The sequence below is a fragment of the Rhinoraja longicauda genome, chromosome 1, assembly GCF_053455715.1.
Source record: "Rhinoraja longicauda isolate Sanriku21f chromosome 1, sRhiLon1.1, whole genome shotgun sequence".
Classification (NCBI taxonomy): domain Eukaryota; kingdom Metazoa; phylum Chordata; class Chondrichthyes; order Rajiformes; family Arhynchobatidae; genus Rhinoraja; species Rhinoraja longicauda.
The window spans coordinates 105,626,114-105,652,917 of NC_135953.1; the positions used below are offsets into that span (position 1 = coordinate 105,626,114).

A 26,804-nucleotide genomic window follows, 5' to 3' on the forward strand; every position below is an offset into this window, starting at 1 on the left:
AGGGAGGGAGGAGGGAGGTGTGGAGGGAGGTGTGGAGGGAGGAGGGGAGGGGGAGGGGAGGGGGAGGGGGGAAGAGGGGTAGGGGGGAGGGGAGGGAGGAGGGGAGGGAGGGGAACTCCCCTTTTCCCAGTACCCCTCTTTCCCCGTTGGGCCCGTCCCCGTAGGGTTTCCATTGTAACCGGGAGGGGGGAGGGAGGGTGGAAGGAGGGGGAGAGGGGTGGAAGGGTGGAGGGAGGGGGGGAGGGAGTGGGGGAGGGTCGGATGGAGGGAAGGAGGGAGGGGTGAGTTAGGGGCTGAGTGGTGATGGAGGTTGGGATTGAGGGGGGAGAGAGTGGGGATGGAGGTGGGAAGGAGGGGGGAGGAAGAGGTTGAGGGGGAAGTGTGACCTCCCCTTTACCCAGTACCCCTCTTTCTCCCACCACCAAGCCCCCACCGCAACGACCCCTGTTGTCCCCCTCCCCAGTCCCCATTCTCAGACCCCCCCCATTCTCTTGGAATAAAAAAAAAAACTTTTTAAAAAAAGTGCTTTTTAATTGCTTGTTTTGAAACATTCGCGGTTAAGTGCTTTTTTAAAAAACATTCGCGGTTAAGTGCTGGTTTTGAAACATTCGCGGCTACTTAGTGCTTCTGTCAGTTGCTTTTCGAGGGAGGGAGTAGGGAGGTGTGGAGGGGGGAGGGGAGGGGGAGGGAGGGGGAGGGGAGGGGGGAAGGGGGGGATGGAGAGGGGAGGGAAGGGGGGAGGGGGAGGGAGGGGGGAGGGGGGAAGGGGAGGGAGGGGGGAAGGGGAGGGGGAGGGAGGGGGGGAGGGAGAAGGGATGGAGGGGGGAGTGAGGGGGGAGGGAGGGGAACCTCCCATTTTCCCAGTACCCCTCTTTCCCCATTGGGCCCGTCCTCGTAGGGTTTCCATTGTAACCGGGAGGAGGGGAGGGAGGGTGGAAGGAGGGGGGAGGGGGAGAGGGATGGAATGGTGGAGGGAGGGGGGAGGGAGTGGGGGAGGGTGGGATGGAGGGAAGGAGGGAGGGGGGGAGTTAGGGGCTGAGTGGTGAAGGAGGTTGGGATTGAGGGGGGAGGGAGGGGGGAGGGAGTGGGGATGGAGGTGGGAAGGAGGGGGGAGGAAGGGGTTGAGGGGGGAAGTGGGACCTCCCCTTTTCCCAGTACCCCTCTTTCCCCCACCACCAAGCCCCCTCCGCAACGACCCCTGTTGTCCCCCTCCCCAGTCCCCATTCTCAGACCCCCCCCCCCCCATTCTCTCTCTCCCCCAGACACACTCTCAGTGCTTTTTTCGAAACACTTGCCCCGGTGGCCCACGAGCATAGGGGCCCAATGCTGATCTGTGTATGTTAAGTGACTTGCAATAAAAAAAAATACTTTAAAAAAAGATAAGTGCTTTTTAAGTGCTTGTTTTGAAACATTCACGGTCACATAGTGCTTCCCACTGCGATCTGTTAGTGGTGCTTTTCGAAACAATGTAGCACCCATCTCAAACAAGCATTGGGAGGATGGGAGGGAGGGAAGGGGAGGGAGGGAGGAGAGAGGTGTGGAGGGAGGGGGGAAGGGGAGGGGGAACGGGGGGGAGGGAGAGGGGAGGGAGGGGGGATGGGATGGGGGAAGGGGGGAGGGAGGGGGACCTCCCCTTTTCCCAGTACCCCTCTTTCCCGTTGGGCCCGTCCTCGTAGGGTTTCCATTGTAACCGGGAGGAGGGGAGGGAGGGAGGAGGAGGTGTGGAGGGAGGAGGGGAGGGGGGGAGGGGAGGGGGAGGGAGAGGGTTAGGGGGGAGGGGGAGGGGGGAGGGGAGGGTGGAAGGGGAGGGAGGGGGACCTCCCCTTTTCCCAGTACCCCTCTTTCCCCGTTGGGCCCGTCCCCGTAGGGTTTCCTTTGTAACCAGAAGGGGGGGAGGGAGGGTGGAAGGAGGGGGGAGGGGGAGAGGGATGGAAGGGTGGAGGGAGGGGGGGAGGATGGAGGGAAGGAGGGAGGGGGGGGGGGAGTTAGGGGAGGAGGGGTGAGGGAGGTGGGGAGGGAGTTGGGGAGGAGGGGGGGAGGGAGTGGGGATGGAGGTGGGAAGGAGTGGGGAGGAAGGGGTTGAGGGGGGAAGGGGGGGAGGGAGGGAATAGGGGCCCCATGCTGATCTGTGTATGTTAAGTGACTTGCACAACTTTAAAAAACTGGCAGTTGCTTTTCGCAACAATGTTGCAACAATCTCACACAAGCATTGTGACGTCACAAGCTGAAGATGTAAATTTAAAACCGAGCTGATCTCTCATTGGTGCACGGGTGCCATTGTGACATCACGCACTGAAGCCCCTTCAAGAAAAGGGTTAGAAATGAAAATTTATACTTTAATATCTCTCTAGCTTTAAAAAGGTAGCTTCAATTTGAACGAAAGTACTTACAATAGTTGCCCATGTTAATGGTGAATACGGCGGTACAAAAATCGTAGCGCTTTGGTGTACCGTCTGGGAGGAGTAGGGTTTGGACCCTTCAAGAAAAGTGTTAGAAATGAAAATTTAAACTTTAATATCTCTCTAGCTTTAAAAAGGTAGCTTCAATTTGAACGAAAGTACTTACAACAGTTGCCCATGTCAATGGTGAATACGGCGGTACAAAAATCGTAGCGCTTTGGTGTACCGTCTGGGAGGAGCAGGGTTTGTAAGTTATGGACAGAAATCTTCGGAATCTTCCGTATATACATACGGAATCTTCCGTATATACATACGGAATGTTGGACCGCAGAGTTTTAGTATTATACTAGACCGAGTGGGCCCGTTGGGCCCGTCCTCGTAGGGTTTCCATTGTAACCGGGATGGGAGGAAAGGGGGAGGGTTGGGGGAGGGAAGGGGGAGGGAGGAGGGGAGGGAGGGGGGAGGGAGAGGGGAGGGAGGGGGGTAGGGGGGAGGGAGGGGGGAGAGGGGGGGATGTGAGGGGGGAGGGGGGAAGGGAGGAGGGTAGGGGGGGAGGGAGAGGGGAGGGAGGTGGGTAGGGGGGAGGGAGGGAGGGGGACCTCCCCTTTTCCCAGTACCCCTCTTTCCCCGTTGGGCCCGTCCTCGTAGGGTTTCCATTGTAACCGGGAGGAGGGGAGGGCGGGAAGTGGGAGGGAGGGAGGAGGGAGGTGTGGAGGGAGGAGGGGAGGGGAGGGAGGGGGGAGGGGAGGGAGGGGGAGGGAGGTGGAGGGAGGGGGGAGGGGGGAGGGGAGGGGGAAGGGGGGAGGGAGGGGGACCTCCCCTTTTCCCAGTACCCCTCTTTCCCCGTTGGGCCCGTCCCCGTAGGGTTTCCATTGTAACCGGGAGGGGGGGAGGGAGGGTGGAAGGAGGGGGGAGGGGGAGAGGGGTGGAAGGGTGGAGGGAGGGGGGGAGGGAGTGGGGGAGGGTCGGATGGAGGGAAGGAGGGACGGGTGAGTTAGGGGCTGAGTGGTGATGGAGGTTGGGATTGAGGGGGGAGAGAGTGGGGATGGAGGTGGGAAGGAGGGGGGAGGAAGAGGTTGAGGGGGGAAGTGGGACCTCCCCTTTTCCCAGTACCCCTCTTTCCCCCACCACCAAGCCCCCACCGCAACGACCCCTGTTGTCCCCCTCCCCAGTCCCCATTCTCAGACCCCCCCCATTCTCTTGGAATAAAAAAAAATACTTAAAAAAAAATAAGTGCTTTTTAATTGCTTGTTTTGAAACATTCGCGGTTAAGTGCTTTTTTAAAAAACATTCGCGGTTAAGTGCTGGTTTTGAAACATTCGCGGCTACTTAGTGCTTCTGTCAGCTGCTTTTCGAAACAATGTTGCAACCATCTCACACAAGCATTGGGAGGATGGGAGGGAGGGAAGGGGAGGGAGGGAGGAGGGAGGTGTGGAGGGAGGAGGGGAGGGAGGGGGGAACGGGAGGGGGGGAAGGGGGCGGGAGAGGGGAGGGAGGGGGGATGGGATGGGGAAGGGGGGAGTGAGGGGGACCTCCCCTTTTCCCAGTACCCCTCTTTCCCCGTTGGGCCCGTCCTCGTAGGGTTTCCATTGTAACCGGGAGGAGGGGAGGGAGGGAAGGGGGAGGGAGGGAGGAGGGAGGTGTGGAGGGAGGGGAGGGGGAGGGAGGGGGGAGGGGAGGGGGGAAGGGGGGGAGGGGGGAGGGAGAGGGGGAGGGAGGGGGGGAGGGGGGTGAGGGGGGAGGGAGAGGGGTAGGGGGGGAGGGGAGGCGGAAGGGGAGGGAGGGGGACCTCCCCTTTTCCCAGTACCCCTCTTTCCCCGTTGGGCCCGTCCTCGTAGGGTTTCCATTGTAACCGGGAGGAGGGGAGGGAGGGAAGGGGGAGGGAGGGAGGTGTGGAGGGTGGAGGGGGAGGGAGGGGGGAGGGGAGGGGGGAAGGGGGGGAGGGAGGGGGGGTGGAGGTGGGAAGGAGTGGGGAGGAAGGGGTTGAGGGGGGAAGGGGGGGGAGGGAGGGAATAGGGGCCCCATGCTGATCTGTGTATGTTAAGTGACTCGCACAACTTTTAAAAACTGGCAGTTGCTTTTCGCAACAATGTTGCAACCATCTCACACAAGCATTGTGACGTCACAAGCTGAAGACCTTGAAAAAAAAGGTCAGAAAAAAAATTATGTAAATTTAAAGTAGTAAACACCCAATAGCAGCCGCTTGTCCATCGCGAGCTGATCTCTCATTGGTGCACGGGTGCCATTGTGACATCACGCGCTGAAGCCCCTTCAAGAAAAGGGTTAGAAATGAAAATTTTAAACTTTAATATCTCTCTAGCTTTAAAAACGTAGCTTCAATTTGAACGAAAGTACTTACAATAGTTGCCCATGTTAATGGTGAATACGGCGGTACAAAAATCGTAGCGCTTTGGTGTACCGTCTGGGAGGAGTAGGGTTTGGCCCCTTCAAGAAAAGTGTAAGAAATGAAAATTTAAACTTTAATATCTCTCTAGCTTTAAAAAGGTAGCTTCAATTTGAACGAAAGTACTTACAATAGTTGCCCAGGTTAATGGTGAATACGGCGGTACAAAAATCGTAGCGCTTTGGTGTACCGTCTGGGAGGAGTAGGGTTTGTAAGTTATGGACAGAAACTTCGGAATCAACTTCGGAATCTTTCGTACATACGGAATCTTCCGTACATACACACGAACGCAGAGTTTTAGTATTATACTAGACCGAGTGGGCCCGTTGGGCCCGTCCTCGTAGGGTTTCCATTGTAACCGGGAGGGGAGGAAAGGGGGAGGGTTGGGGGAGGGAAGGGGGAGGGAGGAGGGGAGGGAGGGGGGGAGGGGAGGGGGGGAGGGAGAGGGGAGGGAGGGGGGTAGGGGGGAGGGAGGGGGGAGAGGGGGGGATGGGAGGGGGGAGGGGAGGGGGGAAGGGAGGAGGGAAGGGGGGGAGGGAGAGGGGAGGGAGGTGGGTAGGGGGGAGGGAGGGAGGGGGACCTCCCCTTTTCCCAGTACCCCTCTTTCCCCGTTGGGCCCGTCCTCGTAGGGTTTCCATTGTAACCGGGAGGAGGGGAGGGCGGGAAGGGGGAGGGAGGGAGGAGGGAGGTGTGGAGGGAGGAGGGGAGGGGAGGGGAGGGAGGGGGAGGGGAGGGAGGGGGGTAGGGGGGTGGGGGAGGGAGGGGGAGGGAGAGGGGATGGGGGAGGGGAGGGGGAAGGGGGGAGGGAGGGGGACCTCCCCTTTTCCCAGTACTCCTCTTTCCCCGTTGGGCCCGTCCTCGTAGGGTTTCCATTGTAACCGGGAGGGGGGGAGGGAGGGAGGAGGGAGGTGTGGAGGGAGGTGTGGAGGGAGGAGGGGAGGGGGAGGGAGGGGGGGAGGGGAGGGGGAGGGGGAAGAGGGGTAGGGGGGAGGGGAGGGAGGAGGGGAGGGAGGGGAACTCCCCTTTTCCCAGTACCCCTCTTTCCCCGTTGGGCCCGTCCCCGTAGGGTTTCCATTGTAACCGGGAGGGGGGGAGGGAGGGTGGAAGGAGGGGGAGAGGGGTGGAAGGGTGGAGGGAGGGGGGGAGGGAGTGGGGGAGGGTCGGATGGAGGGAAGGAGGGAGGGGTGAGTTAGGGGCTGAGTGGTGATGGAGGTTGGGATTGAGGGGGGAGAGAGTGGGGATGGAGGTGGGAAGGAGGGGGGAGGAAGAGGTTGAGGGGGAAGTGGGACCTCCCCTTTTCCCAGTACCCCTCTTTCTCCCACCACCAAGCCCCCACCGCAACGACCCCTGTTGTCCCCCTCCCCAGTCCCCATTCTCAGACCCCCCCCCATTCTCTTGGAATAAAAAAAAATACTTTAAAAAAAAAAGTGCTTTTTAATTGCTTGTTTTGAAACATTCGCGGTTAAGTGCTTTTTTAAAAAACATTCGCGGTTAAGTGCTGGTTTTGAAACATTCGCGGCTACTTAGTGCTTCTGTCAGTTGCTTTTCGAGGGAGGGAGTAGGGAGGTGTGGAGGGGGGAGGGGAGGGGGAGGGAGGGGGGGAGGGGAGGGGGGAAGGGGGGGAGGGAGAGGGGAGGGAAGGGGGTAGGGGGGAGGGGGAGGGAGGGGGGAAGGGGAGGGAGGGGGGAAGGGGAGGGGGAGGGAGGGGGGGAGGGAGAAGGGAGGGAGGGGGGAGTGAGGGGGGAGGGAGGGGAACCTCCCATTTTCCCAGTACCCCTCTTTCCCCATTGGGCCCGTCCTCGTAGGGTTTCCATTGTAACCGGGAGGAGGGGAGGGAGGGTGGAAGGAGGGGGGAGGGGGAGAGGGATGGAATGGTGGAGGGAGGGGGGAGGGAGTGGGGGAGGGTGGGATGGAGGGAAGGAGGGAGGGGGGGAGTTAGGGGCTGAGTGGTGAAGGAGGTTGGGATTGAGGGGGGAGGGAGGGGGGAGGGAGTGGGGATGGAGGTGGGAAGGAGGGGGGAGGAAGGGGTTGAGGGGGGAAGTGGGACCTCCCCTTTTCCCAGTACCCCTCTTTCCCCCACCACCAAGCCCCCTCCGCAACGACCCCTGTTGTCCCCCTCCCCAGTCCCCATTCTCAGACCCCCCCCCCCCCCCCCATTCTCTCTCTCCCCCAGACACACTCTCAGTGCTTTTTTCGAAACACTTGCCCCGGTGGCCCACGAGCATAGGGGCCCAATGCTGATCTGTGTATGTTAAGTGACTTGCAATAAAAAAAAATACTTTAAAAAAAGATAAGTGCTTTTTAAGTGCTTGTTTTGAAACATTCACGGTCACATAGTGCTTCTCACTGCGATCTGTTAGTGGTGCTTTTCGAAACAATGTAGCACCCATCTCAAACAAGCATTGGGAGGATGGGAGGGAGGGAAGGGGAGGGAGGGAGGAGAGAGGTGTGGAGGGAGGGGGGAAGGGGAGGGGGAACGGGGGGAGGGAGAGGGGAGGGAGGGGGGATGGGATGGGGGAAGGGGGGAGGGAGGGGGACCTCCCCTTTTCCCAGTACCCCTCTTTCCCCGTTGGGCCCGTCCTCGTAGGGTTTCCATTGTAACCGGGAGGAGGGGAGGGAGGGAGGAGGAGGTGTGGAGGGAGGAGGGGAGGGGGGGAGGGGAGGGGGAGGGAGAGGGTTAGGGGGGAGGGGGAGGGGGGAGGGGAGGGGGGAAGGGGAGGGAGGGGGACCTCCCCTTTTCCCAGTACCCCTCTTTCCCCGTTGGGCCCGTCCCCGTAGGGTTTCCTTTGTAACCAGAAGGGGGGGAGGGAGGGTGGAAGGAGGGGGGAGGGGGAGAGGGATGGAAGGGTGGAGGGAGGGGGGGAGGATGGAGGGAAGGAGGGAGGGGGGGGGGAGTTAGGGGAGGAGGGGTGAGGGAGGTGGGGAGGGAGTTGGGGAGGAGGGGGGGGAGGGAGTGGGGATGGAGGTGGGAAGGAGTGGGGAGGAAGGGGTGAGGGGGGAAGGGGGGGAGGGAGGGAATAGGGGCCCCATGCTGATCTGTGTATGTTAAGTGACTTGCACAACTTTAAAAAACTGGCAGTTGCTTTTCGCAACAATGTTGCAACAATCTCACACAAGCATTGTGACGTCACAAGCTGAAGATGTAAATTTAAAACCGAGCTGATCTCTCATTGGTGCACGGGTGCCATTGTGACATCACGCACTGAAGCCCCTTCAAGAAAAGGGTTAGAAATGAAAATTTATACTTTAATATCTCTCTAGCTTTAAAAAGGTAGCTTCAATTTGAACGAAAGTACTTACAATAGTTGCCCATGTTAATGGTGAATACGGCGGTACAAAAATCGTAGCGCTTTGGTGTACCGTCTGGGAGGAGTAGGGTTTGGACCCTTCAAGAAAAGTGTTAGAAATGAAAATTTAAACTTTAATATCTCTCTAGCTTTAAAAAGGTAGCTTCAATTTGAACGAAAGTACTTACAACAGTTGCCCATGTCAATGGTGAATACGGCGGTACAAAAATCGTAGCGCTTTGGTGTACCGTCTGGGAGGAGCAGGGTTTGTAAGTTATGGACAGAAATCTTCGGAATCTTCCGTATATACATACGGAATCTTCCGTATATACATACGGAATGTTGGACCGCAGAGTTTTAGTATTATATAGATAGATATAAAGGAAGTTGGAAAGAGTGATTAGAAGGGCCAGCAAATGTATTAGCAAGGTGGATTAAGGAAACTCCTATTTTTTTAATATGTATGTTAAAAATAAGAGGGTGACCAGCGAGAAGGTAGAACTGCTCAAAGATAATCTATGTGTGGAGTTGGAGAATGTAGGTGAGGTACTTAGAGTATTTTGCATCTGTATTCACTGAGTAGGACTTGGAAGACAGTGACATTAGTATAAAGCATACAAATATATTGGGGCACTTTAAGATCAAGGAGGTGCTGCTGAGGCTCTTGAAGAACATTACATTTGTTAAGTCTCCAAGGCCTGACATAATCAATCCTAGGTTATTGAGAGATTGCAGATGCCTTGATGAGGATTTGTTACTTCTCTAGCCACAGGTGATGTCCTGGAGGATGGCCAATGTTCCTTTGTTTAAGAAAGTAAAGAGACCACAGGGACCTATAGGCCAGTGAGCCCCATGTCAGTGATAGGGAAACTATTGGAGGGAATTCTTCAAGATAGACTTTACTCCCATTTGCTTGGTACACGGCCGATTTGAGTTAATGAATGTTGTTGACAAGAGACCTTATGGTAGGCTGATCCAGACAATTGATGTACAGGATTCATAGAAGACTCTTGTGATGGAAGGTAAATATTTTGGCAGGAGGCAGAGTGGAGTTCCACAGGAATTTGTGCTGGGACCTCTGCTGTTCGTGATATATAAATGTGACCTAAATCAATCTGAAGGAGGGTCTCGACCCAAAACGACACCCATTCCTTCTCTCCAGAGGTGCTGCCTGACCCGCTGAGCTACTCCAGCATTTTGTGTCTACCTTTCTATCTAAATGCAGATGGGTTGGTAAGTTGGAGTGAGGCTGTCAGAAGAATGTGGCTAAATATAGATCAGCTGTGGAAATGGGTGGAAGAATGACAAATGGAGTTTAACCTGAGCAAATGTGAGGTGTTGAATGCAAGAGTTTATAGTTAATAGCAAGACCCTGAGCACCATTAATGCACAGTGATCTTGGGAACCATGTTCAGAGATCATTAAAGGTGAAAGCACAAGTCAACAAGATGGTAAAGGTGGCATATGGTACACTTGCCTTCATTGCTAGGGTCAGGAAGTCTTAATGTAGCTGTATAACACTTTGGTTAGGCCACATTTGCAATATTACATGCAGTTCTCGTTGCCCCATTACAGGAATGACATGGAAGCTTTGGCGAGAGTGCAGAGGAGGTTTACCAGAATGCTGCCTGGATTAAAGGATTTCAGCTGGATAGACAATCAGTGCAGGAGTAGGCCATTTGGTCCTTTGAGCCAGCACCACCATTCAATGTGATCATTCACAATCAGTACCCCGTTCAAGATAGACTTGGATTGTTTTCTCCAGAACGTCAGAGGTTGAGGGGAGACTAGATAGAAGTATATAAAACAAGAGGCATAGATAGGACAGCCAGAGCCTTTTTTAACCAGGGTGGAAATGTCCAACACTAGCGGGCATAGTTATGAGGCAAGAGGGGGGGAAAAATAACAGAAATGTGAGAGGTAAATTTTTGCTTAGAGTGTGGGGGCCTGGACTCATTGCTAGAGTGGGTGGTGGAGTCAGATGAGATCAGTTATGTTAGGCATTCTGTTCAGCACAAACAATGTGGACCAAAACTATATGTTATGAATTGCACTTGCTAGAGAGCTCTTAGTATACGCTGTCTGCACAAAGTCCCTTAAATGCTTCAAAACCAACAGCAATCACTCAATCCCACAAGAGGTTGAAGAATGCAAATTAATCTTTAAATTAATTTTAAAGATGGAATAAACAAAACAACTTTTTCACTTTTAAAGACAGCTAAATCAGTAAAGGATAAAGCAAGTGCGCCAATAGTCATTCTTAGTAATAAAGATGTTCCATAAATAGGACAGATCCACACATGGAAAAGACTTGCACAACGCTTTCAGTTAAAACAGAAATCCCTTTATTCAGCTTAAAGTAATATTTCAATTACAGGTTACGTAAGATAATTGAATTTAAATACAAACTGGACTTTATCACTTTAGCATTTTAAAAGCAAGTGTTACATTTCCCTTTTTTGGAAGCAAAAAGTTTCCATTTAAATCCTGGGTAATCAAGCTTGAAGGACCTTTAGTACTGTGCATGCACAAGGTAAATGTAACCTGGAGGACAATAGTCTGGCATTGTAGATATTTTGCTAGCTTTAAGAATGATGACACCATTAACAAAATGTTCTTTAGTCGTGTAAAAGCTAGGCACCACACAGCAGTAAGCTTGTGATGTTTTGAAGAAAAACAAATGACCTCTCCCAAAAGTGACTTGTGCTTTAAACAATCCCCAAATTAAGAAATCAGTAAAAAGCATTTTAGGCATGGATAAACTTTATGTATTATATTAACAAGTAGATCTTGTAACATTGTGGAATTTAATATTCCCACTATGACACTACTCATGCACTCTAAAACCGGTGTTTCAAAAGCTCTTGTACCATTGTATGAGGGCCATTTATTGGTAAAATGAAGTTGGGGAATTGGACACTTTATATTTCAAGCATCTGTGTCTGCATCCCACCCAGCATTAGGAAAAATAAATCCCTTTATCATCTATCCTAAAGTATTCTGGCTGCTTTCCATTTAAATGGCATTTGCATTTCTCACACCAAACTCATCAGCAGGTAGCAAGAAGATAAAAACATAAATGATTCCTTTTACATGCAATAGGTGAAAGATTAACTCCTTTAGTCTCAGCAATGATCAAAATCCATGGATCAGGAGTACAAGGATAATGCAACTGAATTTCTCATAAGAAACCAGTAATTGAAAGCCTAAGACAATAGAGGGAGATATACACAAAGTGCTGGTTAACAGTGGCAGCATCTTTTGAGAAAAAGTATAGGCGAACTGAACTGAAAGGTCATCTATCCTTTTTCTCCAGAGACGCTGCTTGACCCACTGAATTACTCCAGCACTTTAATGTCTATCTTTGGTGTAAACCATCATCTATAGTTCTTTGTTTCTACAATAGAGGGAGATAATCAGTATAAAGCATCACATTAGGAGAACCTGTTGCACTGTGAAAGCCAGATTATTGATCAAAGTGCTGGGGCAATACTGCAGGTTTCTCTTAAAGAGGAATAAAGAATAATTATACAGGCATGATTAGGACCCTTTTTATACATCTGAACACATCAACCCATTTTCCTGCTAGTTCAAACTAGAAGTTAAGCACAAATGAACTACATGGTTTATAACAGCACAACTTTTGAAATCAGAAACATTTATAGAACATTACACACAAAATACTGGCATTATTTCATTCAGGTAAAGGATTGAAACAGTGATTGCTCCTAACATGTAACTGGCAATAAATGCCTTGTGCTTTTTAAAAAATAATCTCGGGACTGCTATCCAAATGAGTGAACTATATAGGCCTTGTATCACAATGCAACCAATGAGAATGTTTACATACGATCTGACAGTACAGCAGACCACAAAAACCCACCGAAGGTACTTGTGCAACTCAAAACATCTAACATGCTTTGGCCAAGTCACAATACACAAAGCAATGAATAAATAACCAGATTGTGGTCCTGTCCAGGTGAAGTGAATTACATGAGGAACAAAACACTGGCACAGCAAGTAGAGCTTCTGCAACCATGGTTCAATGCTGACCACTGCTGTCTATGTGTGGAGTTTGCATGTTTCCCTGTGACAACACAAATCTCCCCCCACCCCCCCACCGGATCTCCAGTACCTTCCAGGGTCCTTTGGTTAATTGACCACTGAAAATTTTCCCAGGTGTGTAGGTGAATGGTGGAATCACAGCAGAGCTGATGGGAATGTGAGAATAGTCGTGGAAAATAGTGAGGGAGACATTTTGCCCCATCGAGCCTTTGCAGTAAGGAAATATAGAATCGGCTCAATGGAATGACTGCAAGCACACATGCAGGGCTCAGACCATGGTTCGATGGTTAAGCAAATGCCTCAGAAGCCAGTACCTGCATCCCATGGCAATACCATTTAGTTTTGGTGTGTTTTTAGCTGTGATCAACTGCTGTGTGCTTTTGAGAACTAACAAGGCTTTTCTGTAATCTCCAGGCTCCATTTTGGTTCACAATCCTCCATGGTAAACTGACAACTGAAATTCAGGACCAAGCTAACCTCACGTGGTTAAAAAGTGATAATGGGATATTTGAAGTGGCTAATGTTGCAGTATGTCCGGTTGATGATATACCAGCTAAATAATCTGAACAATAAAATTCAGAGACGGGTTGGATACCAGGGCTTGGAATTCTCCCAAACAGAAAATCAAAGTCTGAATGGACAAGATGATTCTGTGGAAAATCATTAGCGATGTGCTCTGCTTATGCACTGTTATCTGATCAAACTCTGGCAGTTTTCTTGCTTTCAACCCTTGGTTTCACCTAGCTTCACTAAGATCTTGGGTTTGGATAGCTCCCTTACTTGAATGTGTGCTCCACCTCTGACAAATATAGACCTCACAGAGAGGGGAGATTTGTCAACAGTTCACTCAATATTATCAAGCAGTTTCTACATCATCTGATTGAATTGTCAAAGAAACATCAAGTTATCTGTGCATTTCCTGATCTGGTTTCAGTGTAACAATATAAACAGCTTCTGAGAGGCAGCAGTGATAAATCAGACAGGCACAAACTGTAATGCAACAAAGTCTTCAATGGCAATACTTTCTTGCACACTAAAAGGAAATACCTTCAACAGGCCATCATTATTTTGGTCAGGAGCATTTACACCATCTTCTAAAGATGACAACAATCTTCCCAGATGAGCACAATCATTACTGAGGTGAAAAGCATTTTATATTCCAGTCTTCAAACCTTTCATTCAATCCTCAGCTCCACCAATTTATGGATAAGTGTATAGGTTTAAACCCTGGTGCAAGGTTCACCTACTGGCTGATTCACAAGGGATGCCGTGGAAGAATGTGCCACAGATGGCTGTGGAGTCCAAGTCAATGGATACTTTTAAGGCAGAGATTGACAGATTCTTGATTATTAAGGGTGTCGGGGGTTATGAGGCAAAGGCAAGAGAATGGGGTTGAGATGGAAAGATAGATCAGCCCTGATTGAATGGCAGAGTAGACTTGATGGGCTGAATGGCCTAATTCTGCTCCTAGAACATAAACTACTAATAGAAAACAAGTCCCTTTCTTCACTCATCAAGATGAACCAACAGCTTTTACAAATCCTTGTTCTAGACAAATGTGTTTCATATTAATGCAAAAATGTTGACAAGAAAACAGGAATAGGATGTCAGTGATAAATTGTGGGACAGGAAGCTAGAGGTTACGCAAAGTGGTGGAGGCTAGAATGGCGATAATGCAATATCTTTAGTGCATTAACCCTTTGATAAGTCAGCATTTCAGTACAGTTTTAAATATCACCAATTGATAAAATAGTATATACATCCATCTTGTTGTAGCTCTCTACAAAATTGAGACTTTTTTTCTAAAATAAGTAGAACAGATGATCGACACAAAACTGATGATACCAGGAAACAGGACAACATTGCAGTACTGGCCATGTGAGAAATTAAGTTGACAAAATTAGCATTCCCGTGTTAACACAAAATGCACATCTCATTTCTTCACATTTATAGAAAAATATACCTTCATTTTATTTATTTGCCAAAAAAAATTGATTCCAATTAGATTTTCCAAAATATTTTCTTCTTGTAAAGAATGTAAGAAATAAAAACCCAGATGGTGGTAGCAAGAAGATTCTGGGCCAAGTGTTCCCCATGTGAACGGTCATCAAGCATTTTCCATCGGAAAGGAAAATAGTGTTCAAACACCTCGTGTCCAACATACACCAGAATTGAGTTCATCCCTGCAGAGATTGGAGAAAGTAAATGTGATCATCTGTCACTTTGAAGCCGACACAGTTATCACAGTAACTAATCAGATGGAATCAAAGAGCAACAGGTAGTGCAGAGAGAAAAATAACCAGAGTACACAATATAGTATTACAGCAATCAAGGGAACGGCATTAATCAAGAGCAACCGCAAATCTAAGCGATATATGTTTCCCAATGAGTTAGGAGTCTGTGAAAACAAGTGCTCGTGTTGAGAAGCCTGAATATTTGCACATTTCTCTCTGCTTTAGACTTTAGAAATACAGCACGGAAACGAGCCCTTCAGCCCACCAGGTCCGCACCGACCAGTGATCACCCCGTGCACTAGCACTATCCTACACTAATCTGTGCTGTGCCCCATTAATCCAGAAACGTTCTCCTTTAGTTTCCTTCTATTGGGGATACCCAATTGGCAAGAGAGCATAGGTTTGAGAAGGAGATGGTTTAGAGAGCACCCGAGAGGGAATACTCTCATTATCCCCACCACAAGTATCATCTCTGGTGGTTACAAATACCCAGCCAATAGAAATAAATTTCTAATGAAAATGAAAATTAAACAACTGGAGATGCTCGATATATGACATAAAAACAGAAAATACTGAAAATGACGTAGCAGATTAACAGCACCTGTGGTGCGAGAAATGTTTCAGGCTCAAAACTATTATCAGTTGTGAAGTTCTGCTAAGTGTTTCCACCATTTTGTGTTTTTATTAAAAGATACTCTTCAGTTTAAAAACATCAAGGTAATCTGCTGTTTATCCTTGCCTGCCGGCACATTCTCCTTAAAAATAATCCTGCAGATATGTGGGGGAGCTCTCTCCTATTAGTATTGCCATTGGTTTATTATTGTCACGTGTACGGAGATAGTGGAAAACGTTGTTGGTGTGCTATCCAGTCACATCATACCATAAATGAGTACAATCAAAGGGCAAAGGGTAGCACAAAAAAATCATAATGCATGGTATAGTGTTACAGCAATATGATATTTATAGTGTTACAGCTACGGAGAAAATGCAGATTTAAAAAAATGCAGGGTCTACAATGAGGTAGGCTGGGAGATCACGACTACACCCATAACTTATAAGAGGTTTGTTCAGTCGTCTGAATCGTCAGCGGGGAAGGAGCTGTGCCTAAATCTGGTGGTATGTGCCTACAAGCTTTTGAACTGTCTGGGATATGGAAGAAGGGGGAAATGACCAGGATGTGAGTAAGAGTTCCTTGATTATGTTTTGTCTGCTTTCTTCAGGTAGACACACAGGAAGTGTAGATAGAGTCGATGGTGGGAGAGGGTTGGGGAGACTGGTTTGTGCGAATGATGGTGCTGCCTCCACAACCCTGCAGTTTCTTGCAGTCTTGGGCAGACCAGCTGCCAAACCAAGCTGTGATGCATCCCAATATGACACTTTCTATGGTGCAACTGTAGAAATTGGTAAGAGTTGTTGGGACTGCTGTGTTGCTGCTGTACAGCAAATGGCAGCACCTTTATCTCATTACTGGCTCTTTGTACCAACCCAGTTAAAAGATCTGGGCGCCACAGTGACACAATGGGCGGCCTGCCTGGTGGTGCAGATGGTAAAGTTGATGCATCACAGTGACCCGGGTTCCATCCTGACCTTGGACTCCGTCTGTGTGGAGTTCTGCATGTTCTTCCTGGGTTTTGCATGGGTTTCCTCTAGGTGCTCCAGTTTCCTCCCACATCCCAAATACGTGCAGGTTTGTTGGTTAATTGACCTCCAAATTGCCCCTAGTGCATAGGGAATGGATGAGAAACCGGGATACCATTCAACTAGTGTGAACGGGTGATCGACGGTCGGGGTGGTCTCGGTGGGCTGAAGGACCTGTTTCAATGCTGTATCTCTAAATTAAACTAAATTCTGGGGACCATCTGCTGGGGCCGGAGGTTGCAAGTCGGGTGAAATCAGGTGGGAGTAGAGCAACCAGAAATGTAAAAAGTCAAAAAAAGATTCTGAAATCATGCCATGTTGAGATCTTCCATACCTGGATAGTAAAAGGGAGCTCCAGTCCAGAGCTTCTTTATATCCACTGCAGAATAAATCAGCAAGAGAAGCACATAGGCAAAAGAACTTAGTGTTGTAATATAAGAGAGGGACCTATATGGGAGGAGAAAAGCAATATTTATTTATCATGAGTAAATACTTTACCAGTGGCAAATACAATTACAGAATCTGCAGCTTCCCTATGATCACTTTTGATGATGATACTTTATTATCACATGTACCTAGATATAGTAAAATTCTGTTTTTTTGCACATAATACACATAATACACAAAAGAGTCGCCAAGTTTCTGGCGCTAACAAAGTTACAAAAAGAACTCATTAGAATCATGTTGGTCCCTCTTCATTCTCAGCACTCCACAGCCGTCTGTGGCAATGAATTCCAGATTCACCATCCTCTGACTAAAGAAATTCCTGCATTTCTTTTCTAAAGGTACGTCCTTTAAATCTGAGGCTATGCCCTCTGGTCCTAGACTCTCCCACTAGTGGAAACATCCTCTCCGCGTCCACTCTATCCAGGCCTTTCATTATTCGGCCTTCACAGATTCCAACATTAGATGGCCCGTTACAGTTAATACAAGCAAGTTGTTCATCATGCATAAACCAGGTCATGTATGGGGTTAGTGCCACTTCTTGCAAGAGTTTCGGGCCCCCCTGTGTTTAATGCAACAACATACATACCAGAGGTTCTTGTTGACTGGAATGAATCCATGGTCTTGAGAGCATTTTGTAAGGATAGCTGAAATAACACCCTGCAGGTATCAAAGCAGATCACTGTGTTAGTCAAACAAGGAATATTTCATTAACCAGATGCTCTACTTGATCTGGTAAAGGCTTTTTATATTATAAATTTACGTACCAGCAGGAAGCTCCAAAATAAGAATCTAAGCATAATCTGCTTGTTTTGACCTTTGTAAATAAGAAAAATCTTTCCGGCCTGCAAAGAAATAAACCACGATGAGCTGTATCTTTCTGTGTTTTTATTAGGATGTACATACTGTAGCAAGGGATGGGGTAGACTGCACACGCATCTTTGCACTCAACCATAAGTGCATGGTAGGTAACCTTCTTCCCTGCATCATCCTTACATTACAAAATGACCACAGTTTAGTTTAGAGATACAGCATGGAAACAGGCCCTTCGGCCAGAGTTCACGCCGAACAGTGATCACCCGTATAATAGTTCTATGCAATTCACCTACAAACCTGCACGTCTTTGGAGAGTGGAAGGAAACCGGAGGACCAGGAGGAAAACCCACACGGTCACTGAGAGAACATACAAACTCCGTACAGACAGCACCCGTGGTCAGGATCAAACCCATGTCTCTGGCGCTGTAAGGCAGCAACTCTACCGCTGCACCACTGTGCCACCCTAGTTGAAAGGAAATTATTTCTGAAACACACTTCTGAACGTCATGTTTTAATGCAAATCTTTATTTCTTCCATAAACCAATTAAGCCCAGGTGTCTAAAATTATGCCAAGCTATCAAAAAACAAAATTCAGTGGTTCTGAATTAATTGTCTAGGAAGTGCACAACCAGGAAGAGACATCAGCAGTAGATACCCACTAAATTCATCATTGACTAGCAGCCATGAAGAAGCCCCTTAAATTATGATGAATAAAGTGACTTCTAGTTTTCTCCTGATGGAATACAACACAACCTTCACCGTCTTCTTCAGACTTCCAAATTACAAAAGATGTTTTTGTAACTTCAGAACCAAGTGGGTACATCTCACACCTCAAGACAATTAACTACTCCTGAATTCACCGTTCAAACAACCTCAGTAGCCGCTATAACTTCGAGACTGTGCATTACCTGCAGTCCCAGAAATGCCATCACAATTGAATTGATCAGACCCAGCAGGTTCTCTGGATCAAAAGGCACAGTTGTCTTATAAAGTATCTGCAAAAAAAATATTTGGATGGTAATTACAACCTCTAACAAAAATACTTACAATATTTTTAAAATAGAAATGGCATCATCCACAGAACAGAATCAATAGTCATAACATGACAAGACCAGGCTGGCAAACATTTCTCAAAGGTTGGGTCACGTTCAAATGGTTTGTTTACTGCATTCTGATGCTCCGGACAAAACCACACCCATTCACAGAGTGATTTATGGGACATCTCTTTATGCACTTGAGATTAATGAAGAATTTTTTTTAAAGAACCTTTTATCAAGGGACTGATACTTCCCCATCAGTTTCAGTTAGAACATAATGGGAGAGAGGTGGGGGGGTTGGGAGAAGAGAGAAAACAACAAAGTGAGAGAGATTTTGCCCCTTCGACATGAATATTTGATGGGTTTTTTGCAATTAATTTACTTAGAAGATCCTTCCAAACCATTGAAACTCAAAATTGTATTTGGTCCAATTCCCTGCTATATTTGGAACTAATAAACTGGGCTTCCATTTAATTTAAAAGATTACTTTATCCTCAGAAGCAACATAAATTCCTCCAAACTTTCTTCTTTAGCCCAGTATTTGCAGTCAAGATGGAATACCCATTTATAGTCACATAAATCCCACACTGATGTCCAATAACAGGCATCTTAACCACAAGAGTTTTGCACCCCCGTCTCAGATAATGTAGGCCCTGAGGCAATCCCTTCTATCATGCATCCAATCTAAACCGACATCATGAGGCCAATTATGTTATGCAAATGTTGCTAAGATTTTGCATGCCTCAAAGATCAAGCTCAATTAAACTACCCATGATGACATCTTCATTGATGTAAACTCCTCACACTGCAAGTGTGTATCACGAATGTGTATGGATAATTTACTTGACAGTGCCTTGTTTTGTGAGATTTGGGGAGATCAGCACCCTCTCATAACCATTCTGAACACATTATGCTTGCCTTTTACAACCAAATATACCGTGCCACTGCAGAAAGCAAAGACAGCTTTCTGATTAATCCCAAAAGCGAAACAATGCTTTTAGGTTTCTTAAGATACAAAAGAAATGTTCTTACTGTGCAGGAAGGATGTTGATAAATATGCTTCTCTCCAAAGACCATACGATCAATGTAACCTGTTGCTCCTCCAGTGCAGTTTGGGAATTGTCCAAAGTCTCCAATCCCTCCAGGACCGAGGTAACCTCTGGCAGGCAACAAATTCCCTTGTTTAGATATAGATTTAACAGGGGAGATAGTGCTGCTGCACAGCTCCAACTCCCCGAGCTTGATCCTGACCTCCTGTATTTTCACCTCATGACTATGAGGGCTTCCTGTGTGCTCTGGCTTTCTGCCCCATCCCAAAGATGCACTGGCTGGGCGCTCGTGTACTGTAAATTACTCCTAATGCACATGGGTGGCAGGAGACTCATAGGAGTTGAAGGGCATGCAATTACAATAGGTTGACAGAAAAAGGAAATGGGTGAATGGGACTGTTTTGAATGCCGAGAACCAGCATAGTCTTAATGGGCAGAACGGCCGCCCAGGTTGCAAGACGATACACAAGTATGAGGACTTGTTGACTCAGCTCAGAAAATTAAAAAGCTTTAAGATTAGAATAAAATATCCAAACAAACCCCATGAGCTAAGGTCATAAGTGAATGCACAATGTGGCAAATTGAGGAAAAATAAGAGCATAAAACAAAAAAAGTGCTTGACTTAGAGGATTGACACCAGAGCACTGTAGAGAAAGTATTTGGTGTCATGCTCCAGAGCACAAACATTGCAATCAGCTTTTTGACGTACATACACAGCAGGGAAACAGAAGCTTGGTGTTAACTGCCTAAATTTTTGTTGAAGACAGACACAAAAAGCTGGAGTAACTCAGCAGGACAGGCAGCATCTCTGGTGAGAAGGAATGGGTGACATTTCGGGTCGAGATCCTTCTCCAGAGTCTGAAGTAGGGTCTCGACCCGAAACGTCAACCTCTCCAGAAATGCTGCCTGTCCTGCTGAGTTACTCCAGCTTTTTGTGTCTATCTTCGGCTTAAGCCAGCATCTGCAGTTCCATCCTACACATTAAATTTTTGTTGAGACTTATGTTGAGGAAGAAAATTAGGTCGATTATACATGTTAATGGACTGTTTGGTCCACAATGCTCCATAGCAAAATACTGACTGTGGGAAGCAACACAACCATTAGAAGGGACAAATCACCTCCAGGCTCAGTTTGAGGGGAAAAAAAAGCAAATTTCGCCATTGAGCTAAATGTGGGCATCTTGGGAGTGAACAACACCAGAATCAGGTTTAAGATTATGTCTGCGAAAATCCTCAACACCAGATTCAATAAGACAAATGTTGGAAATAACGAGAAGCACGCAAGTTGGGGAAAAATATTACCATGGGCATTGGAAACAGGAATGCTTTACTGTGTGGTTGGAAAAGGGATCACAAGAAAATCATCATAGGCCCTCAATGGCTCCTTTATTTGAGGCAAGTGTGGCTATGATCAGGAAATATGGGAATTGGCCAAAGCAAAATAATTTTTTGGGAAAAAAACAGGTTTGAGAGTTAATTCAGATATTGCAGGCCACATATGTAGTCATGAAAATATTAAAATCTCGTGGTAGAGATGGAATTCCCTTATGTTTAAATAGAGAAAATAATTGGGATTTCAAATTAAATTCCAAACAGGGCAACTCAAAATGCAAACGACATAACAGAAAAGGCACAGCAGAAAATTGCATTGGATGAAGAGTATCAAAAGATGGAAAGCTTACAAAGGGTGGATCTTTCATTGGAATAGTTTACACCATTTCCAGCATTTTCTATTATTGCAAGCTAGGTCTTTTATTTATTAAGCACTACAATATGATATAACAAAACGTTTACAATTATGGAATGATTAGACGGGTAAAATGTAACAGAATTCACTGATTGAGAAATATTGAGCAACATTTCCTTGGATACATTAGTTTAGTTTAGAGATACAGTGCGGAAACAGGCCCTTCGGCCCACCAAGTCACGCCGACCAGCAATCCCCCTACACTAGCACTATCCTACACACACTAGGGAAAATTTTACCGAAGCCAGTTAACTTCAAAGCTGTACATCTTTGGAATGTGAGAGAAAACCGGAGTGCCCAGAGAAAACCCACAGTCACAGGGAGAACGTACAAACTCTGTGCACATAGCACCTGTAGTTAGGATCAAACCCACGTCTATGATGCTGTAAGGCAGCAACTCTACACATATGCATTAGAATTATAACAAAAATAGTTAATTCTGACAGTTAGTTTTTGTAAACATAAATATCAATATTGGAATGAACTCCTGAATAAAAGAGTGGAACCAACAAAAGTAAGCTTTTTAAAACATCAGGTTATCTCATTCATCATTAACCTGTCCCCGAACTATTTAAGAACATGGGAGAGTTCAGCAACCAATTCACCATTGCATATATATAAATGGTTTGGTGTCAGACAAAGCAATTGTTGGACATTAAATAACATGATTGGAGATTTTACAGGATTGTGTACAGATTCAAATAGAAGAGCAGATATGGTGCAGATCAGGATTGTATTTTGACGAATGACCTTTACAAAAATTAATACTGAACAATCATAGAGTCAACATGTGATGTGAACTCCTCACATTACATCACTGTATGAACACCTTCACCACATGGACCATAATAATTCAAAAGAAACGACTCCCACCATCTTCTCACGAAAACCAAAGATTGCCAACAAATTCCAGCAACACCCCATCAATTAACAATATAAGAATAGGTTGCATTCTCTGCCCAGAGAGCACAGCTGTGGCCAACGCCCAGATTGCACATGCATGGTTTACGTCCAAAGAATAGAGTATATGTGGGAAGGGCTGCTGACCCACTGAGTTACTCCAGCATTTTGTGTTTGTCTTTGGTATAAACCAGCATATGCAGTTCCTCTCAACACATATACAGGGAGGAGGTTAGTTATGGGGGGGAGGGGCGAGGGAAGCCAAAAGATCACGGCCTTGTCTTTGATTCATCCAGAATGGCAATTATTAACATGAACAAAAGATACAACAATAAATAGTTCCATGAGGGCAGAAAAAAAACCAAGGTTGCCAGGCTCTCTCTGACTGTTAAATAGTCCAGTAACAGGGTAATTATGAAAAAGAGTTAAATTCCTTTATTATAGCAGTGGATTTTTTCTTAAATAATAGCTTAACATAAACCAGTGATGACCATTCTGCTAAATTAATCAACGTGTGCATGACTCCCACTCCTCTCCGTCCACCCAAGCCCCTGATGGCTTACAAATATGGCAACACTGAAGACTTATCAGTGCACAAGAGAAATAATATTGATGGCACAATGATTTCACCATCAACATGGGTGGATTTGAACTCACTTTCAGCCCCATGGTTGATTAGCCCTGTAGCATATCACTATACGATTGGCTCCTTGCTCTGGGCCCATTTTTGAGACCAGTGGAATATAGTCTTTGATCCATTTTATAAACCAGTGGAATATGGTCCTAGATCCATCTTAATGACTGTGGAATAGTCCTCGATCCATCTTATAAACAGTGGAATATCGTCCTAGATGCATCTTATAAACCAGTGGAATATAGTCCTAGATGTATCTTTAGACCAGTGGATTACAGTCCTAAATCCATCTTATAGACTATCTTATAGTCCTGGGTCCATCTTAGAGACCAGTGGAATATAATCCTAGACCCATCTTGGAGACAAAGTGAAAACACTCCTACTCCCATCATAGAGACCAATGGAATATGGTCATCCTGCTTTTCATCTTGTTAGTTGGTGAAATCTCACCCAGTGAAGTAGAAATCTGTTATTCCATTGCAGAAAGCAAGTACGTACCGTGGGCAACCTGGTACAGGCAATAGAAAAGTCAAACACAGCCAAATGCACTCCAGTAGCAGGATAACAATCCACTGGGGCCAGTATAATAAAACATCCCTGGCTGGAGACCACCAGTTGTCCTGTAAAGATTTTAAAATGGTTTAAATTAGCACGGTTATTGCAAGAATAGTTTGTGGCTTTGAAGACTAAGAATCAAGAGCTAAATCCTTAATGGCCCAGTCATTAGCAACCCCACAAGACAAAACAATTCCAGGTCCAAATAACATTCCAGACATGAGTAAGCAAAGACACTACATAGCCCAGAGCTTCATAAGTTCATAAATAATAGGAGCAGAATTAGGTCATTCGCCCATCGAGTTTACTCCACCATTCAATCATAGCTGATCTATCTTTCCCTCTCAACTCCATTCTCCTGCCTTCTCCCCATAACCTTTGACACCCTTACTAATCAAAACTTGCCACTTTAAAAATACTCAATGACTTGGCCTCTACAGCCATCTGTGGCAATGAATTTCACAGATTAACCACCCCCTCACTAAAGAAATTCCTCCTCATCTCATTTCTAAATGCATGTCTAAAGGGGCTGCTGCACTATTATGGAATAGCAGTGAAGCGGTTGTTCTTTTAAAGAAAAACATATTGAAACTTCATGGTCACTTTTTTGTTTGACACCAACTCTCCACTTGTGGATTGTTTTAAAATCTGAAATAATCATGGGAGGACTTGAACCTCGCATTCAAGTTGCGTTTGATTCGCCCTCGATCCTATCATTAAATGACCGTCTCCAAGCTCTTGCTACTGCAGAGCAACAGCAGAACAGTTACCCAAACAAAATTTGCAATGAATTTGTATTGGATACTTCATAATGCCTTCAAGAGCCAGACTAACACATTGGAATCCATTCTGTCACCACAATATACTTCAGTCAACGGGGTGGCAGCAATGGAAATACCAGGATTGAAGGCTAATTCCTGCTAATCAGGCACCTGCTTCCTTAACCAAACTAACAGGATAGGAACAAGTCCAGCAATAATTTTTTTTAAATTAAGTAATCCCCTCCTTGAACAATCTCACCCAATGCCCTCAACAAGGACTCACAGGAGCAATTGCCAATTTCATGGTTCAAAATATCTTGAAGTAAATTGGTCTATTGGAAACAAGATTGCTTAAAACATATGCATGCAACAATTGGAATATCTTGTAAGTTGGCAATTCTTCAACAGTTTTAACATTGGTGTCCAACTGATATCCATAATTCAATAAATGTAAACCATCTAACCACTAAGCCAAGGTAAAGAGATATGCAAAGGTTTTTTTTTACCAAACCAAGACTTTCAGGATAGCTTTTTCCACATAGAACTTCCAGACCAGCAACCATACCGTATGTGAGACCTAGCCTCTGAAGCACGCCGGGGATGCGCAGAGTGTCCCAGGAAACTACAGGAAGAAAAGCAGCACAGAATTAGAACAGCTCTTCAGACCACCAGGTTTGCCCTTTATGCAGCAAATTTGCCACTGGCATCATTCAGCCTGCAACAAATTCCATATATTCTTAATCCTATAAACTATCAAAGATAACACTTTCATGAGGATTTATTTATTTCAAACATGGCATTTCCACGATGAGAATAGATATCCAACTATATTTATTTTAAATATGTTACAATTCTACTTACATCAGAAAATATTTTTGGACAGTTTAAGCGTCCTTTGGAGCTCCTATCTAATTTATTTATTTTGCTCAGGGATAAACTCAGACTGAAATGGACACAATCTTTGTTTGCATCTGGCTTCTGATTAAATATAGTCAGAGTCATACAGCATGAAAACACGCCTTTCGGCCCAACTTATCCATGTTGACCAGGATGCCCCATCTACACTAGACCCACCTGCCAATGTTTGGTCGATAATCCTCCAAACCTTCTAACTATAATTTAAAACTTCCTAGTAAAGCCCCAAGGCTTACAATGGTAACTTGAGATTAGGATACATTTTCACCTGAAAAGTATTGCAAGCTCAACATATTTTAAGAATTTATCTAAAATGGGTGCAATATTAAAATTAGCCTTGTGCTCCAATGGCTCTCCTTTAACCAGCCTCTTCACAATTTATAATTCATCTTTTGCATTCAACTAGAATCTTAACAACTACCCCAATCTCTGCTCTGCGAAAGACAGAGCATAAAAAAAATAGGTTTCTATTACAGTCATAGACTTCAAGGAAGCAGCAGGCCATTCAACCACTCAAGCCTACCCTGCCATTCAATATGATCATGGCTGATCTGACCCTAGCCTTATCTGTTCTGTGCCTGTTCCCCATAGTCCAAAATTCATTGTTTTTTCAAAAATGTATCTTCTACTTCGGCTGAGAAGAAAGAATCTAGTTAGCCTTTACTGGCTGGCCAATTTGAAATTCTACCACAAGTTTCAAGGTCAGTTTATTGTCAGATGTACCAATTAAGGTACAGTGAAATTCGAATTACCATAGTCATTCTAAAAAAAGCAACAAGACACACAATTACATAAAAGTTAACATAAACATCCACCACAGCGGATGTTTGCGCTGACATGTAATGTGAATAAATAATGTTCATTATCACACTTGGCACTAGAGTCAAGTGGCTACGGTAATGGAACAAAGTTGAAGATCACACATCTGGTTTAAAAAAAATACAAATCAGAGTAATGATAATCCTGAAATTATCAGATTGTTATAAACCCATCTGGTTCATTAATTTCCTTCAGTGAAGGACATTACCTTCACTAATTCAAAAACCAAAATCTCTAAATCAGTACTTACGTGGCCCCTTGCAATAATTTGGGTTGATGATAAAGATGCCAAGTAATATTAGGACTGCAGTTCTGCAAGCAACTTTAAACAAAAGTTTCCACTTGGAACGGTGAACTTGCAATGCTGAGTTCAGGGATAGTGCAATGGAAGTTCCCATGATAAACACAAACCTGGGACAATAGAAAGCAGGCACATCAATATTGAAAATCAACAATTTATTACTTTTCATACACATACACTGCTCACTACTTCCCTTTTGGGGTTGCTCATTTCACATTTCATAGATACTGTCAAGCCTACTGAATATTTGCTCCATTTTCCTTTGCTTAATTTATTTTTGACAAACAACATACTACTTTAAAGTTATCAGGATTCATGGTGATTATATGCAATGTATTCATATTAAAACACAAAGTATTTGTACTATAACATCAAGCCCAATGCCAAAGTAGTATCTACACTATTTAACCACATTTATGTTATAGGACAATAATTAACTTCATATTCAGTAATAAGCTATCTACATGTTAACAAACACACAAGCTAAATGTTTAACCAAGAAAACCCAATCCATCTGCTACATGAGAATCTAAAATCCCTTTTCACAGTTAAACTATGGGACAACAACAAAAATAGGGGAGTAGATGTCAGTATATCATTGGGGTTATCCAGTGGGCACCTTCAACAGGCGTTTCATTGAGTTAGGTCCAAGACACCTCAAAGTAAATATATCAATCAAATAAATCTCCCATATGCACTTCAGTTTTTATGTTCATGCCAATCTATTTGGTAACTTTTACAAAAAGAAAAAGGAATTCTATTAAAAAAGACACTAAAACAGCCCTGTTCTTCAACTAATT

The 26,804-nt window shown here is 45.8% G+C and overlaps 1 protein-coding gene across 2 annotated transcripts in view; it reads right to left on the minus strand.

Moving 5' to 3' along the window:
* Positions 1-10,418: 10,418 nt before the first annotated feature.
* LOC144595961 (heparan-alpha-glucosaminide N-acetyltransferase-like) overlaps positions 10,419-26,804 on the minus strand; it is a 36,363-nt gene continuing 19,977 nt past the window's right edge. For both annotated transcript variants that reach the window (XM_078403957.1, XM_078403948.1), the window contains 9 exons: positions 25,954-26,114; positions 24,476-24,591; positions 23,152-23,273; positions 19,357-19,483; positions 18,196-18,282; positions 17,239-17,316; positions 17,061-17,131; positions 16,362-16,474; positions 10,419-14,338 (listed from right to left, as the gene is read on the minus strand). In XM_078403957.1, the coding sequence (XP_078260083.1) occupies positions 14,157-14,338; positions 16,362-16,474; positions 17,061-17,131; positions 17,239-17,316; positions 18,196-18,282; positions 19,357-19,483; positions 23,152-23,273; positions 24,476-24,591; positions 25,954-26,114 (1,057 nt within the window). In that variant the 3' untranslated portion in view covers positions 10,419-14,156. The remainder of the gene's footprint in view (positions 14,339-16,361; positions 16,475-17,060; positions 17,132-17,238; positions 17,317-18,195; positions 18,283-19,356; positions 19,484-23,151; positions 23,274-24,475; positions 24,592-25,953; positions 26,115-26,804) is intronic.